The following is an 18,389-nucleotide window of genomic DNA, read 5'->3' on the forward strand; positions in this document are numbered from 1 at the left end:
CTTCTCTCAGTAAAACTTAGTTAAATACCACCCAGGATGTCTAAACCATTAGGATGCCTCGTCCATACCAGGATGTTGCTATAACTGGCTATAATGTGCGTTATGGTGCTGTGCAGGCCTAGTCAGAAGTTCTGTGGAAAGGAGCTAAACATTTGCCAATGGGCAACGGCTGTAGCTCAGGTGCAGAGCAATTGTCTGCATCCAGAAGATCCCAGGGACAACCCCTGCATTACCAGGTAAGACTGGGAGATGCCCATTCTGAAACCTTGGGGAGATACTGCCAGTCAGTGTAGTGACAATATTGGGCTAGGGTTAGACCAATGGTCTGACTCGGCATAAGGCAGCTTCCTATGGTCATCAAGAAACATTGCTAAATTTTGGCAAGTAGGTAACTAAATAGGTGTTAGAGAGCAATGCTTTCAGTGAAGGACACTTTTACAACTGTGGAAGTAATAACACCTCTGTTATTGGTAAATGATGGTACAGAAGTACTCCAATGAAAAGAGTAGACGTCATAGTGACAAACTCATCTCTTCATATGGAGGCCAGTCCTAACCATGCACGAATCAGGAGTTGCAGGGTCCAAACTTAAACAGGCATCCTGCCTAGTTCTTCCCCCCAAACCAAGTAGACCACCTTGCCGCTATTGTGGCCACATTTTCCATCCAGGCCATGATCTGTCCTCCAAATGTGTTCCCCTGGTGGTTGGCATGTGGGGGCAGGATGAGTTCCACACTTTCCACTCTGGTCTTTTCTGCAGGTACCATCATGCCACACTCTCTGTTCTCAAACTCTGGTAAGAAAAAAAGGACACAATTTTATCAGAGAGGTGTCTGGAGAGGAACAATCTTCTCAGGGTTGAATCCCCACACCCTTTCCAATTTGCTGGGAGCCACAGTCTGGCAGGGAAGTGGGCAGGAACTGCTGCAGAATTATCCGGCACAAGAAGGACACAATGGTTCCTGTTTACAGCATACAACCCTAGGAAGCCACGGACAGTCAGCATTTGTGATAAACTGGGATGTGTCTAAATGAATAAACTGGTAGGCATGCAGATACCAGGAGCTAGGAAACAAGTGGCAGCCAGTGTAGTACAGTGGTTAAGAGTCTTGGACTAGAAACTGGGAGACCAGGGTTCAAATCCCCATTTGGCCATGAAGCTCACTGCATCTCTGCCTAACCTAATTCACAGGGTTGTTGTAGGGATTAATTGGGATGAGGGAGAGCCACTTGAGCTCCCTGGAGAAAAAGGTGGGAAATAAATGCAACCAATAAATAAAAGCAAGGACCCATGAGCCCCATTGCCTGCGCTACACCATCTCTTTCAAAAAGTGCATGGTGTCAAGCTTGCCAATTTCTTCTTCTCTAGGCAACAAACCAGGGCTCATTCTCATCTCTACTTCTGTTCACGCCCAAGCTTTATACTTCACTCCTGTTCCATTAGGTTCCATCTGTAGTAATTCAAAGTGCTTATTTCTTTGTTAGGGGTTTAATGACTTTTTTTTTAAAGGTAGTGATGGTTAAGGTAAGCTCTGCAAAAGGTGAAGCCCCTAACTGACAACCACTATTGTGCCTCCTTAAACAGCATGGCATGGACAGCTTATGGGCTTCAAGCCTGCAGCTGAGCACCTTCTCTGCAGCAATTGTGACCCCTTAGGGATTTAACAACAGGCCAGCAATATGCTCTCAGTAGCTTCTTCCACTATGCCACCCATGAGGATATCTTCTGGCAAAACCTCCAAGTATCCCTATCTGCTAGGAAATACAGCTGCTGCTCTAAATGCAAGGACAACACAGAAAGCAAGACTGACTGCCGCTGAAGATTACATCTTTAGCAAAACCCAATCACCTTCTCTCTTCTATGCGTGAGAATACCTTACATAAATATCGCTGTGGGAAACCCCAATGCACATCATGTAAACACTGTAATTTGAAAAAGAAATACATGCATGTATATCTTATCTGGTAGGAAGCTGTAGCTGGCTATGCCAACATGTGGTCAAAGGTACATACTGCTTCATGCACCAGGTGCTAGAGACAATGCTGCCTGACAAAGTGTGAGGCATCCATCTACTACATAAACATCTGCTTCTATATTCTGTGGTGGCCACCCCACAATTATAGGTAGTGCCACGCTCTCCAGATACAGGGCTAGCTTCAACTCTCAATGTTCAGTTGCTGATGGTTCCCTTTTCCTGCTTGTGAGCACACTTTGTTGTTTCCAACCCTGTGGCAGGATTGATGTACTAGACAAGCGCTGCCCGTCAGCAAAAAGTACCTGAAAGGAGCCTGGGGATTTCTGTACCGGACTGGACAGGGCTGTTAGTAACAAGGTCTTTGATGGTCTCTGTGTGGGCCAGTCGCATGCGGCGGCGTTCAGCTGCAACGCTGTACTCAATCTTCTCCTCTTCGGTTTGAGGAACCAGGGGCTTTAACTTGATCTAAGTGTATTATGGAAAAACAGCATAAAATGTACCTTTCAGTAGAGAGCCTTTGCCGGTGTTAAGCATCCTGACCTGAGATTTTCCGCATTCTGAGAAAGTAGTTCAGCAATGACCTTCCATTTATTTTAAATCTAAAAGCTAAGGAAGTATTTTTCAGCTGCCTCTTCGGGCACAGACCTCACAATGCGGTTGACATAAAACCACCATAAAATAATATTTAATACAGTATGTCAATGACAGCCCCAATTTACAACAACAGTCACTCGAAAACAATTCACAGGCCACCATCACACCATTATAATTAAATAAAACAACCTTTAAACAGTTTCTGGGAAAGCAGCACTCTAAATCCTTTTAAGGAAAGGGGAACTGGAACAAGTGAGTTTTTCATCGGCCCCTTTAAAAGCCTGTAGAGATGGGGCAATACACAAATCACTTTGGAGGGAGTTCTACTAGCTCTGGAAACTTGCTGAACGAAAAAGTTCAGGACATACCCGTGATTGCCCAAAGCATTACCAAACCACATTTTATCTATTTTGATATTCTCTGTAGTTTGCATAGTTCTAGCGTAAAACAATAAACGTGTTGTTCACTTTGGCGGGAGTGTGTGCGCATGTCAAGGAAGACCTTGCAGTTCACAACAAATGGCACCATGGCCTTGTTTTTCAAACACCTTTGTAAAGTAGGCTACATTACAGGCGTGCAACAAGCTTTCTATTTTAATCGATACAGGCAAGCAAGAGGGATTATCCACATTCTGACCAGGCAAAAGCACTCAAGGAGAATGCGGGGCAGATTCAGTGAGGTGTGCAGTCTGAGGAGAGTCCCAAAGTTCAAATAGAGGGGCCTGAGGTTTCCAGCCCCAGATTGGGCGTGCTTTCGCAGAAGTCCAGCACTTTCAATCCTTGCAAGTGTGCAGAAAACTGCAACCTTCACATAACTTTCATCCACTGCACAATCAGCCAAAGTTCTGTATGCCACAAAGCCAATCACGTCATCGTTGTTGGCAATGGAGTGTGCCTCCAAGGGTGAAGTCAAACTACTGCGTTAGTAGCACCAAAGTTACCTCTCCAGGGTGCAAGCCTGGGCAGTATGTATGGAGGTCCTGGGCTGCCCAGAGGACAAGACCCTCCCCTTGGCCTCACTGATGTCGTCCAAAGGAAAGCAGAGCAATATGTTTGGCACCAGCTTGGCTGCAGGAGTTGCCGGAAGGAGGAGTACAAGTCACCATGAAAGCAATCTGTATTGATATCTGTGTGTCCCAATTTGTATTAAAAACCACGCAGTGCTATCCCATTTGTGTACAGTCATACCTCGTTATGTTCGGTTCAGGTTACGTCTTTTCAGGTTGCGTCCCACGGCGACCCGGAAGTAACGGAACAGGTTACTTCCGGGTTTCACCGATCGCGCATGCGCAGACACTCAGAATGACGGCACGCACAAGTGCAGAAGTGGTGACTTGCGACCCGCACAGGCGCAGGTTGTGTTCTGCTCATGTTGTGAACGGGGCCCCAAAACGGATCCTGTTCGCAACCAGAGATACTACTGTATTGCAGAACTCTAGACCAGCTAATAAGTTATGATTGAATTAAAATATCTTAATTTTTCTCCTAGTCTCAACATTACAAATTAGACCTCAGCAGAGCTGCACCAACAACATACTGTATAAACACACACACACACACACACACACACACACACACAATTTTTATAAATAGTTGTTAAGGACCATGATAACATAGCTAAAGCAATCAACAAGAGTCTTTATACATTCTCTAAATGCACAGGGTAGTCTCTATAAAGCAAATCTCAAGGGGAAAAGGGGGGTTGAAAGGATGGAGCATCAATGCTATTTTTTTCAAAATGCCTAAACTGAAGATTTTAACTCTCTGTGCCTACCTTAGCAGACGGCTTGCCTTGTGCCACAAAGGTTGCATAGGCCTTGCAGACATTCCACTGCTCCCCATTGCACAGGTCTTCATAGCTGACCTGTACACCAACCTAGAAACAATCACCAGAGGGGAGGAGGAAAATAAAACGAAGGTGAGGTACTGAATTAAGAGTTTAGTTGCATTTAGAAAAAAACCCCTCAACTATTTCCATTCAGAAAAAGGAACATCTGAAACAACTGGATAATATTTCAAAAGAATGCTTTGTAGCACCTGAAGGAGTTGCACTGCATAATAGCTCTCTGTGTTGTTCTAGTTCTTAGCTCTGGTTTGGCAAGTCATACTTCTGAATATTTAAAGGTGAACAGGCGGTGTGATTATTGCATTCTATGTACTGCTGCTCTCCTAAGCAAATGAATCACAGAAGTTTGTTCCCTGGGGCAGAAAAATGAAAACCAGACATCCCCTGGATAACATTCTTCCCTTTTCCAGCAACAGAAGCCAAGTTATGGGAATCAGGGTGCTGTTTGGGTTTTGCCTGGATAGATTCTTGTTCTGTGAATTACAGAAAAGCTTTTACAATTGATGGGAGAAATGAATATTCCACAAACCAGGGCCATACATATTCTGTGCCCTGCAAAATGTGGTCTCTATATAGCTTCCAGGAATAGCTGCTTTTAATTTTTCATTTTTACTTAAAATCCAAGTTTCTAGCCCTTATGATTATGAAGGACAATTTGATGACTTGGAAATAGTATCACAATCAGGATGCCACACTGGACCAATTGCACAGAAACAGTGACAGCTCTACTTCCCTTCAGAAATATTACATTTTGGGGGGGAGGGGAACCTTACGAATTCATGTATGTTAATATTATTATTCAATAGAGTATTTAACATAATATTAACATATAACAATAACTGGTTCTGAGGATATATTCCAGGATTCACATGTACATGGAAAAATAGCCAAGAAATACAAGGCTTTGCTACAGGAATGTGACACCATTCTGGCACACAAATCTTGCCAATATGCTTCAAAAGCTCAGCAACTCACAAGTAAAATAGTACTTCAGCTGTAGCATGATCATTGTGCCTAGCAAGTGGATTTTGTCCTCTCCTGCAAAACTCCCATTTTACTCTACATGTTGCTTGACATGGAGGATGTTCCTCTGCACGGACTGGTGCAGATTCACATGAACCTGCCCAAAAGCTGAGATAGTCTTGGGAGACCCTTTTCTAGAAGCTCCCACCATGAGTAGTGAGCCATAACCAGAGACAGAGCTGCTTCTGCGATTGTACCTCATTCTGCAACTCCCTCCTAAGAGACATCTACCTGGCACTGTATTTGCAGTCTTTTATTAAGCACCTGTTGGAGTCTGTTCTGTTCACTCAAGTTTTTGGTGGTAGTTAAATTGTGTCACTTAAGTCCTCATTGTGGCTGGTATTGTCCCTGCTTGTGGTTTTATTAGCTGCTGCTCTGAGCCTATATGCGCTTTTTAAATTTTCTCATGTGGTTCATATTGCTTTTGTTTCATACAGTATTGGTTTTGCAATTGTTTTTATGGTTATTGCTTTATAGATCATGTAAGTGCCCTGAATTTGATTTGATTTTTGCCAGATATGTGCGGTATGTTTAAAAAAATGAAATGAAATAGGCTGCCATGCAAGCCACCTATCCACTGCACTACAGTGAATTTCAACCCATTGACAGGGCATAGGAAGCTGAAAATAAACCTGAAACCAAGATTTACTTCTACAGGAAGACACAGAAAACAGCCTTTCCCTTATGTAGCATTCACTCCAAATAGTTGAATGTTATTTCTGTGTCATGCATTATTCCTATAGGACTCCTCATCGCTTGCCCTCCCTGTTTTCCTTTAAACTATCGAACCCCTTCTTTTGCCAAGCTTGACAAAGAAAACAATGTTTAGTATTCACATAACAAAGCTTGCACATTTTCATTTACCCTCCACCACCTATCCTCATCCTCTACAAGTGGTTGTGACCATCCTTTGATATATTAAATAACTTAGAAAAACAGATAACAACTTTTAATGAGATATATTGGTACAGTGGTATTTTGGAAGTCGAACGGAATCTGCACCGGAAGTCCTTTCGACTTCCAAAATGGTTCAGAAACCAAGGCGCAGCTTCTGATTGGCTGCAGGAAGCTCCTGCAACCAATTGGAAGCCACGGAAGTCGCAACGGATGTTCAGGGTCCAAAGAATGTTTGCAAACTGGAACAATCACGGAATTCGGGACCCAAAACATTCGTCTTGCAAGTCGTTCAAGATCCAAGGTATGACTGTATATATATGTGTGTGTGTGTGTGTGTGTGTGTGTGTGTGTGTATATATATGCTTTCGTAGATTTATATATTAAATCGTAGATATATATATTATATCTACGATTTAATAGATATATATATTAAAAAAACAAACCAGCAACTCATCTTCAATTCAAATTAACTCAATAACTGCATGTTTGCATTATCTTTATGGAGAACAAAATTTGAGCGCATGGTACTGGCTACTGTAGGGCTGAGATCCTAGCCTTCTCAGAAGTAAGTCCCACTGAATGCAGCGGAGCTTGCTCCCAGGTAAGTGGGGTTAGGATTGCAACCTTAGCTGCTTATTGGGCAACAAAAGTAAGTCCTCCAAGATAGAACATTGAAGCATACAAACCTCCATGCTAGAGTTAAATGCTCGGTTCACTTTTGCTTTGATGTTGACAACCTGCCCAACACTAGGGATAGGGGAGAAAAGATAAATAAGATGAGAAACATTAAAATGCAATTGGTAGAAAGCATCCTGTGGTTCTGATATGCAGGAGTTCTACCTGACTGGTGGGCCCTGCTCGACAATACTGCTGTCATGGTCCATTTGTTAAGATAGCTTTCTGCTCAAATCACTCCCACCGGGTGTCTAGAAGCAACACAGTCAGATTAATTCCTGAGGCCTGCAAGTTAGGTCACCCGGACAGTTCACAGAACGGCTGAGAGGAAGCACTGGATAGGCCTAGAGATTTATGGGATGGAAATTATTTTTTCCCCTCCCCACCAGGTCCCAAGTGGAAGACTTTGCAGGCCCAGGCCTCATGTAGTTTTCTGGTTCATCAGAAAAGGGCACATAGATAAGATTTCACCCATGGCTAAACACACATTTAAATCATATCTACCTCTCTATAAAGGAAGCGGGATGTGTCATCCCTCAAAAAGTTATCTGCCTGGGTTCAGAGACGCTCAGCTTTAATATAAGCTCTCAAGCGCAATGGCAAGTCTCTCTCCCCTTTCAGTTTCTCAGTAAAAAATAAAATAAAATCCCCCAATGGTGAGAACAGAATTGACAGGGGAAAGGTTAGGCAGGATGGTCACAGCCTGATTTAAACACTTCATTTCAACACAGGACTTTCCTTAAGCTTCTCCTTCAGATCAGCCCAGATATGAGATGTAGGAGTTTGTTAAGCATATGGATAGTGAAGGATGCCACCACCCTTGTGCTACAAGCCAAGTGAATCTGCTTGGCATGAAGCCAGGCTCAAGTGCTCCCACGTGGTGTTTTGTCTAGGGGTGCTTCCAGACAGCTGTTCCTTGTGGAATCTGTGCTCCTCGTGCATGCACATTTCCGCCAATATCACTGACATTAAAAACCCAGCCCACAATTTCTCCCATTTAAATCTGCTGCAGGCAACCCATTTACAATATCCCAATGACCCATTTAGAAAACTGAGCCCCCGTCTGGAAGCACCTTATGAGTAGACACAGCCTCTTTAAGGACACATCCTCTTACTGCCACCCAGTGCAATTGTTGATGAAACTCAAAGTGATGTTTTTCATGTAGGGTCAAACAGCGGGGTAAGAACTGAATTAATAATATTTAGAATCACACTCCATTAGCTGGAGATTAACTCTCACAGTTTAAGTGCTATATTCTGAAATGGAAGTTGTCTCAGGGTGTAGGGGTGTGTGTGTGCACGCACACACACACGCACACACACACGCACACGGAAACAATGGATTTCAAAAGGGAACTGCCTTCATAGTGGCCTTAAAACACCCAAAAGGTATACATGCACACAGGAGATCATATACTATTACAATAAACACAGATCCCAAGCAAAGATTCACCCACTAACCTAGTTTCTTTCACACAAACCCTTCCTTTCATTGACTAAACTCTCAGAAATTATATGCAGACAAGTAATTATTTTGCAATAAAGGCATTTGACATGCAAAAGGCACGCAAGTAAGATCAAGAACTAAATTAAATGTCTGTCAGAATATTGAAGATTTTGCCCCATTTCAAAGGGACGTGTTACTTAAATCAGGGAGTGAACAATTTACTAATGATATTCCAAAACAGTTTGCTTCAAAGCACATTTTAAAAAAAAACCCACAGAAGATTTAGAGAAGATCAACTTCCTTCTTCTTAGAGTTGTTGGTAGTTTGTTGACAATTCTGAACTGGAAAGAACAGTCAAGAAACTAAGCCAGAAAGGTGAAAGCAACAAAACTATTTAGCTCTTTGACAGGCTATGCCAGAGGCAACCAATGTTTCTGGACTACAGCTCCCATCATCCTTAGCTACTGGCCATGCTGGCTAGGGTTGATGGGTGATGTAGTCCAACAGCTTCTGAAGGTAACCACATTCTGAACTGCAAAGCCCAGAGGTAGCCAAAAAACATGCACTGGCTCAGTTTTACTAAATGCTATGCGTGCATATTGATTCTTGTGTGAATTATAAAATGATGTCTGATCTGAATGATGGACTAAAGAAAGAATTTTGCCCCACCTGGTATAGCATGACTTCTCTCATGAAGCACAATCCGATGCATGCTTCTCCAGAAATAATAAAGTCCCACTGTGCTCAGTAGGACTTATACCGCAAGACCCAGGAAAATGCAGAAAGGATTTCAGCAATGCTTTGGGGTATAGCTTCTACCAAAAAAATTAGCGCATGTAGATATATGTATGTGTGTGTTTAAAACAATGGTTTGCATAATGTATAAAAAAATACATAATGAAAAAAATAATATTTGGGGGAAGCTATTTTTAGAGTCCCTGTGCATGACCAGAGTATTGCTAATATCTCTGGATGACACTGCACGACTGGGTTACATTTGCCGTCAGTTGACATTCAGGAAATGCATTCATATGACATTAAGTAGAAAACATTGCTCATCTGAAGCACAACTCCCAGAGAGTTGTGTGGATTTCAGATTTTCCGGATGATTTGGTCAGATGAAGCTTTTTTGAACTCCTACTTTGCACTTAGGGGTCTAATTGCAGTTAATACATAACAGTTTGAATCCCTGCCTTTTTGAAAGTCATTCTTCATTCTGGTAACTAACAGGCTCAGACACTACTCACTCTTCCCCTTTAATACTCCTGATCTGGATTTGGGACTTAGAAGTAAAGAGCTATTAGGGGCTGAAGTCCCTCCTTCGTCCCACAAAACACAACCTACTCCCTTTCCATCCACTCATAGAGTACTATGAAGAAAATTAAATTGCTCCCATAAAACGAGCCCTTCATCTGGCAACTGCATCTTTTCTAGAAGCCAGAACAGCAGATGGACAAAGCATCCCTTCATTTTTCACACAACAATTTTATAGTCCCATGTGCACCCTGTGAAGAGTTACAGTTTGTTTTAGAGCCGGAAAGATGGAAAGAACATCTGCAAGCTGCAGAAAGTGAATATTACACTTTTTGAGAACCGTCTCTGTGCACAGGAAAAGCAGGCTAGTAGGTGCATTCTGAATACCGTGTCAGTTAGGTTAATTAACACCAGTATCTCAGGACATCAGTGGGTTAGGAGATCAGCAATCTAGTCTATTGCTGTAAACATTTGTACTGCAAAGGCTCATACCAGGCTTCGTCCTTCCCACATAGGCACCAAGGAGACTTTACATGCAGCTGTCTAATACAAAAGGATAAGGAGGGAAACAAAGCAAAGTGGAGCTGAAAAAGAAAGAAGTCGCCTCTTGCAATATGAAATATACATTTGCATAAACTCTGTGGGACCTAAGGGGTGTGTTTCATTATAGGACCTTAATTGTCCAACCCACCAGGTCAACATAACTGAGTGGCACTGGAACATTCTTATAGATGCTTTCCAGCTGTGGGAGAACAGGGAGAAGGGTAGGCTTAAACGTGGACAGACAAAAGGCCAGGAGGCACTGCCCATTTTTCTATTCATATCAGAAGGGGGAAGTTCAGTCTACTGGACAGTGTCTGACATGAACCCAGATCAGAGTCCAAACCCCACAATTCACTAGCCTTGGGCTAGTCTCCATCTAGCCCACCTTACAAGTCTGTTGTGTCGATTAAAAGGTGCTGAATAACCTGTGCTGATTCTTGCTCCCTCCCCCCATGTTTTTAACGTGAACATTATTGGCCTTCTGATCTTGAGACAAAACACTGATCCAAGAGTTCTTGCATAGACACACCTTGCTTGTACCCAAGAAGCCAACCCAAGTTAGTGGGCTAGTGGTCTTAATTTACCCCTCATTTTAGCACCATTCAAGCTGCTCTCGGGTGTGAAGACAATCCTGGCTCATATTTCTCTGCTTATTTTCAATCTGCATATGTTGTTTGCATGCTGGCGTTGATCTGGGAATATGTGGCTTACGGGAAGTCTTGCACCTTTAATTTGTCTTTATTTGCTTCCCTGGGGCGTAATAAACATGGATACGAGTTCTACCACTGCTCAAGTACTAAAGTACTGTTTAGAAGTTCCAGTGTTTTATATATAGTACACTCTAACCACGATCATTATCACTTAATAGAGCACTCACAAAACATAACTTACTGTCTTCCACAGCATATGCAGCCATGCGCTTTGGCTCAGAAACATCTCTCTTTGACTATATTTTCAAGGTTTGGGGTGCTAAGCAGCATCCATGTCTTGAAACACCTGCCTGCAGCTGCAGCACTAGCTGCAGCCTCTCCTTGACAGAGATAGCCTGGTCATAATTACCTACACTTTAGTAATATCCCATTTGGACTACTGTAATTTTTGCTATATGGGGCTGGCCTTGAAGACAGGAAACTTCTCTTGCTTCAACCCATAGCAGCTAGAGGACTAACTAGGCAGATAGAATGCCTTTTTTTTTTTTTTTTTTAAGGCACTGGCTCCTGGTCCCTCTCTAATCCCAAACCACTATGTTAGTTTTAACCTTTTAAAACCATGATCTGTTTGGGTCCACGACTGTCTGTTCCTTCATGAACCTGTCCAAACATTAAGAGCATCCACAGGGGTCCATCTCTGGGTTCTCCCCCTTTAAAGGAGAGGGAAGTGGTGGCTGGAGGTAGTAGCATTTCAGCTCCAACTCTGGAATGCCCTCTTCATTTCAGAGAACCCCTCACGGCACCAAATTTGATGTCCATTCAGTGCCAAGTACAGTGGTACCTCTGGTTACGTACTTAATTCGTTCCAGAGGTCCGTTCTTAACCTGAAACTGTTCTTAACCTGAAGCACCACTTTAGCTAATGGGGCCTCCCGCTGCCGCCGTGCGATTTCTGTTCTCATCCTGAAGCAAAGTTCTTAACCTGAGGTATTATTTCTGGGTTAACGGAGTCTGTAACCTGAAGTGTATGAAACCCGAGCTACCACTGTAGAGACCTTTTTATATGCCATGGTTGTTGGTTTTTTTAAAAAGTTTCCTTGTTTTAACTATTGCTGCTCCGCTGCACTTTTATTGTGACTTGTATTTTTACTGTTTCATTTGTAAACCACTCCGAGATCCTTTGGGCCTGAAGTGGCAGAGTATAAATATCTGAGATAAATAAAGGATCTCCAAAGCATAGCTTCTCTAGAAATTTGTAAAGGCTGACAGTGCACCTGGGTTCCCCTAAAACAGAGTTTCCCAAACTTAGGTCTCCAGTTGTTTTTGGACTACAATTCCCATCATCCCTGACTATTGATCCTGCTAGCTAGGGCTGATGGGAGCTGTGGTGCAGAAAGAGCTGGAGACCTAAGTTTGGGGAAACCTGCCCTAAAAACTATATGAAAGCCACGTTCTGGCAAGCTCCAGAGCCCACAGACAGACCTACAACCACAGGAAAGGCTAGGCGGCATTTGCTGGAAGTGGCCAGGGTACATTGTTTGTCTGTGTAAAGGACAAGGAAATACCAAAGGCTCACAGCTAGCTACTACTGACAAGGCTGTCAAGGAGGAGACATGCTCTTTCCCAAGCATGCAAGCTTTGGCTGAGAGAGGACATCCAGGTGGTAGTAAATGGGACATAATAATCTGTGGCAGCAATAGAGAACCTGTGGTCCTTCGGATGCTGTTGGACTACAACTCCCTTCTGCTCTAGACCATTGGCCACACTCACTGGGGCTGATGGGAGTTGAAGTCCAACAACATCTGGAGGACTAAAGGTTCCCCATTCCTGATCTGAAGCCATATTGAGAGTCATGCAGATTGTTAGTGAATCCAGACATATAAAAGAATCAAGATGATGAGTACTCAGGTGGAATATAAAAGCTTAAAGCATTACCAAAAAAAGGCAAAACTCCAAATTCACCCATTCTTCCGACAGCTTTCCTAAAAGAAGGACACGACCACCCACCCACCCACCCACCCACCCACCCCGTAAGCTAGAAAAAAGAACCTAGGTTTTTACATACCTGCCCTCTGAAAAAGAAGACCACTTAATCTCTCACCGCTGCCTGAAAGGTGCTTTATTAATTTTTAACACAGACAGGTATGCCACAGAGCTTGCGCTTACCATAATGATTTCATGCCATTTGTGTAACACATGAATATATTCAAATACAAACGGCAGAATAATAAAAATTCAGCGTGAACGTTCTGTTTCAGAAAATTCGCTTTAAGTTTAAATAGAAGCACCACGGGGGAGGACCGTCGGTCAATGGTAGGGTGCCTGCTTCGCATGCGGAATGTCCCAGGTTCAATCCCTGACATCTCCGCGTGGGCCTAGGAAGCTGCCTTAAACCAGGTCAGACTGTCCATCTATTCTAGCCCAGTATTGTCTATGCCAGGTGCTTTTGGACTACAGTTCCCATCATCTCTGACCACTGGTCCTGCTAGCTAGGGATGATGGGAGTTGTAGTCCAAAAAAACAGCTGGATACCTAAGTTTGGAGAACCCTGGTCTACACTGACTGGCAGTGGCTCTCCAGGGTTTCAGACGGGGGACATTCTGCGTAAACCACCTAGAGCCAATGGGTGATCAAGCAGGATATAAATCCTGTTAATTAATTAATTAATTAATTAAATTCCTAGTACTACCAGGAGGTGCCTGGGATTTAACCATATGCCTTCTGCACATAAGGCAGTTGCTCTGTCGCCTAAGAACAGCCTATCTCAAAAGTCCCCCATTGGGAAAGACCCATCTGAAACCCTGGAGAGTTGCTGTCAGTGAAGGCAATACTGAGCTTGATAGGCAGATGGTCCTCATTCAGTACAAGGCACGTTCCTGTGCCCTGAAGGAGTTTGTTTTGTGACCTTCTAATAGGAGAAGATGGAGAGGGGTCATCGCTCTGTGGCAGAGAGCATGCTTTTCGTGCAGAAGATCCCTGGCATCTCCAGTTGAGAAGACCTCAGGAAAGGCCTCTGCTTGGTGCACTGGAGAGCCATTGCCAGTCAAGGGACATCATACAGGGCTAGAGAGACAAATACTTTGACCTGGTATATTAACAGGAATTGAAATAAATAAAGCTGGTTAACAGAAGAACAAATATGGTCTTGCAGCTGACGCACACATCACTGTGTAAGATGATGCAGCTGCACGTTTTGGCACCGGCTCGTTTTCTAAATCAGAGAGGTGCAGAGGCTCAAGCCCTCTGAGAAGTCGTAATCCTATAATCCCCAAAACATCCTCCCCAAACGCCAGATGTGTCGGGTGGGCTGTGGTCAGTAGGGAAGGCAGCTTCCTGCAAATGCTCCAAATACTCTCTTCATTCTTGGAACAGAACCGAATTCAAAATAGGTCCCGAGACTGCTCCCATTAAACCTTCTATCTGGGATGTCAACTTGTGTGTAATGTTACTCTTAAATATAATACCTGAAGGGAGCTAGAGTAAGTTTGTAGGGGGACAACGGGGACATGGGTGCTAGTGCTACACCCCCGGCCTCATCGCCCTCCAAATTGTCAATGTAGTCCTGGAGACTCCCTGAACACCTTAGGAAACCCTAAAAACAGGATTCTAAAATGCATAGGGAGACCCCAAAAGTGCAGGGGACTCCCCACTTCAGAGGCCACTCTTCCCTGAATTGGAGAGAGATGGGACAAACAGGGGTTGGAGCAAGCATGCTTGTCCCCCTGTCATCCCCAAATGTGCTATTTTATTTGCAGGTATAACACATGAATAGGGATGCTATAACAAGGGAATCAAAATTCCCCAGACCCTCTGCATCTGCACTGCATTCTTTGTTAAAGGCACACGCCAAAGGTGAGGCCTGTTTTGCAATGCTGCACTGAAACAGCAGAGCTGGAACACCCCATCTTAATGGATAAGGAGAAACCATTGATTTTTCAACCTAATATTTTTCATTGGCTGTCCCAGTAAAAGGAAAGGAATGCGGGGGGGGGGGGGAATAACCCAGAGAAGTTACCCAGGCTCAAAAGGGCTAATTAACATGGCACATATTTCTACTACTTCTGCATTTGCTAAAGGCACATTTTAAAAAATCCAGTTAAACTGCAATGAGGCAAGGAAGTGAGGCAGTTACCTAATTGTGTGCTCAAAATAGATATCATCCACTGAAGCTGTGACGCAGGGGCAGCCAGCATGCCTCTCGGCTGAAAAGGCAAACAAACCACATTAGTTATGTACATCATTGCAGCAAACAGGGCTCTTTCTGTTCACAGTAATTACAGTTGCAGGCTTAGAATGGAAACAAGAAGCCTTGGTTGCAGGAACAAAACCGGCACCGTGGTAGGACGCATAAAACTGCAGAGTCCAGCACATGCGCCTGCTATGTTAAGAAGCACTCTCACAATTATCCCCACATGCAGAATTGGGGGGGGGGGGGAATCCCAGGCAGGTGATCACCCAATTGCCTAAAAAGCTGCTGTTGGAATATAGGCATTCAAAATGTTTTTTTCAGCTCTTTGCAAGGTTGACTCCTAAAGATTTGATGCTGGGTCTTTGGTATCTGAAATATTGTATTCAAAAGGCTACACTTCCCTTCTAGAATGATGGTTTACCTATATCTAGAGTCCCTAACATGCCCCCTACCAACCTCAGGCTTTTTACTCGTGTTTTTTGGCTTGGGAGGTTATTGCAAGGTTTGCCAGGTTTTTTCGTGGGTGTGGACTGCTTTTATTTTGTGCTTTATTTTGGCTTACATGTAGGTGTTTTTGCCTCTTCTTACAGGGAGGGTGGAGGGGAGGTGGTTCTGAGCACTGTCAGCTTTTCTTCCGGGAGGTGAACATTTTGTGGTGCCCAAAACAAAGACTTCCGAACATGCAGATGGGCCCCCAAAAATGTTGGTGATCTCTCTAATTGTATGATTATTGTTACCTTCCAAGCCTCATTTTAATTTAAGAAGGTATCTTTCCACTGTGCAAGCAGCTCCATAAACAGCAATATACCCTTCTCAATAGTTTCTCTTTGCATCAGAAGTTCAGGTCAGTTGAAGTATTGGCGCTAAAAAGGCCGTAAGTTGTAATCAGTTTTAATTGACAGATTTAATCAATTAAAGGTTTACTTGATTAACGGTGTGTGCCAATTTAATTAGCAAGGTCAAATTTTAATTTGTGGAGTTAAGGTAGGGGTAGGAAATATTCTGTAGCCCAAGAGCAACATTTCATAGTACATTCAAGGGGGGGAGGGCAGAGCCAAAGTGGGTGGGACAGTGGGTGGAATACTTACCTTTGTATGACAGGCTACATTCCAAAATTCATTCACACAGAAATTAGAGGTTTCTAAACACAGCGCTCTCCATCTAAGCAAGTACCAGCTACAGTGCTAAAGAGAACCCAATGGAAGTGTTTGCATAAGTCGCCTCTCTAAAGGTGTCTACCTAGGGACACCCACTTCTGAACCATTTGCTCCGATGCAGCAGTAAAAGGGGGCTTTTTTCTGGGGAAAGCGCCAGGAGAAAACAACAACATTTGGACACGGAGCTTTAAAGCTCAGACCTGTGCTTAGAAACATGGCACGAAAGAAAGTGTGCATGAGCCCTTAGATTGCTTTAGAAAGATTGAACAAATTGAGAGAACATATTGGAAGCTATTAGCTATGACAGCTAAATGGAACCTCCCAGGTGAGAGGCAGTCTACCTTTTAATGCCCAGTGCCGAGCAAAGTATATACAAGGAAGAAGGGGCATTTGCCTGTATGTCCTGGAAGTGTCAGTAGTATACCGTAAGTAGTGTTTATCAGGCTACTGTGGGAAAGCAGGTTGCTGTATGGAATAGGCCTAGGTTCTGATCCAATGGGGCTGTTCTTATGGATTGTGCAGATTCCTCTGTGGACGTCTGGCAGGTGAGCAATCCTGCCTGTCAGTGTGCAGGACTAGAGTGCATTAAGTCTTTCCCAAACCTCTGATCATTACAACAGCTTGACCTGGGCACATTTAAAGTGGATTAAGCCCCTCAGATTCATCTGCTTTCAAAATGCAAGCTCCTTTATGAAGTTCCTTAGTAGTGCTTCTACAATGTAGTTAAAGGTTCTAAAGGCAACATGCCCAGAGGGAAAAACAAATAAGCTGAACTCCATAATAAGGACCAATAACAGTGGGCATGGCTGCTCTGGTTTGGTTGGGGGTGGTTTCCCCCTAGCTTGTTTTGAGATATATGGCTTTTCTCCACCAGCACTTTTGGCCTGGTGGTCTTTTCCCCGGGGGGATTCTCTGCTTGTGCAGTTACACTCTTGATCTGCTGATCAGCCACTAGTTTTATGATAGGGAAGCTTTGAGATGAAGTTGGACACTGGTGGGACATGCGCCCCACCACCCCATGAACCCTCTTGTCACAGCCCTCCATGCCCTTGCCTCTGAACTGGCAATGGGGATCTTCTTGGTGCCAAAGAAAGCCTCCAGCTGCCAGCCCAGCTTAATTCAGAATTCAAAACTACACTAACCAACTGCTCATTCATGTTTTGTTTTGTTTGCCACTTCAGTTGTTCTCCCTGTGTGCACGAACATTATTTTTATTTCACAGTCACCACTAGCTCAGGGAATAAAAGATGAAGAAAAAAGACAAAGTTCCAAACGAGACTGACTTTAGCTCAGAGAAGTTTCTCTCGCGGTTTTGGTTTTCAGAGCGGTAGAGAAGGGGGACAGAGGTCTCTAAGTGAGGAGCGCCAAGTAGTACCCCTTCCTCTTTCCCTCTGAAAGTCCACGGATGCAGGGAGCCTTCACGTGTACAGGCTTCCCCACGGTATGGCGTCCCTTCCGACGTTTCCGTCCGCGCTCCCGCCCCCAGATTGATTGGCTATGAAGGAAAACAGGCGAGGCCCGCCCGTTGCCCTAAAAGCCTTTTTTTGCCTCTGCCTTGCGCGGCGAGGGCTGCGGCCGGAACTCGCTCGGTCCACCTTAAGAGCGAGCAATGAGCAAGCCGAGGTCGTGCTCGCGCGCGCGCGCTTTAGATCCAGCCGAGGGCAGGTTGCCAAGAAACGAGCTCCCGCCCCTCCGCGTGCCCGAGGCGAGTGACGGCGGCTCACCGGAGAGGCAGGCGGCCGTGTCGATCCATTTGAGGAGCTGCCCAATGCTGAGCTCGCGGCGGTGGTTGGTGTGGCAGGGCTGCACCATCTGACTCATCTGCACCTCGGTGGCATTCCGGTAACTCTCCATGGGCCCCTCCGGCGAGCTCTGAGGGGGAAAGGAGAGAGAGAGAGAACAAAGCAGAGAGTCAGGGGGGAGAGAAAGCAAGGCGCCGCCGCCGCCCGGCTGCAGTCTGGATGCCCGATTTCCTCCAGTGTGTCAAGCTACGCAGCGCGTTTAGCACACTTATTCACACATCTATGGGCGCTACATCCCTTCTGGACCCATCAAAAAGGGAAGCCCCCACAACCATGGGCTTAGCCAAGCGGGAGCAGGGAGGGCAGCTGCCCCCCAAATCAAGCAAATAAATATAAAT

The 18,389-nt window shown here is 44.4% G+C and overlaps 1 protein-coding gene across 3 annotated transcripts in view; it reads right to left on the reverse strand.

The window, feature by feature from the left end:
- Positions 1–18,389, reverse strand: part of ACOT11 (acyl-CoA thioesterase 11) — a 58,212-nt gene that overhangs the window by 15,337 nt on the left and 24,486 nt on the right. For 2 of the 3 annotated variants that reach the window (XM_028733375.2, XM_028733373.2), the window contains exons 2-8: positions 17,974–18,121; positions 15,036–15,105; positions 10,204–10,254; positions 7,022–7,082; positions 4,344–4,445; positions 2,279–2,441; positions 637–793 (exon numbers count right to left, since the gene is read on the reverse strand). In XM_028733375.2, coding sequence (XP_028589208.1) covers positions 637–793; positions 2,279–2,441; positions 4,344–4,445; positions 7,022–7,082; positions 10,204–10,254; positions 15,036–15,105; positions 17,974–18,103 — 734 coding nt within the window. In that variant the 5' untranslated portion in view covers positions 18,104–18,121. The remainder of the gene's footprint in view (positions 1–636; positions 794–2,278; positions 2,442–4,343; positions 4,446–7,021; positions 7,083–10,203; positions 10,255–15,035; positions 15,106–17,973; positions 18,122–18,389) is intronic. The other variant, XM_028733374.2, reaches the window with a different exon arrangement.

Source organism: Podarcis muralis, chromosome 5 (assembly GCF_964188315.1).
Source record: "Podarcis muralis chromosome 5, rPodMur119.hap1.1, whole genome shotgun sequence".
Taxonomy (NCBI): domain Eukaryota; kingdom Metazoa; phylum Chordata; class Lepidosauria; order Squamata; family Lacertidae; genus Podarcis; species Podarcis muralis.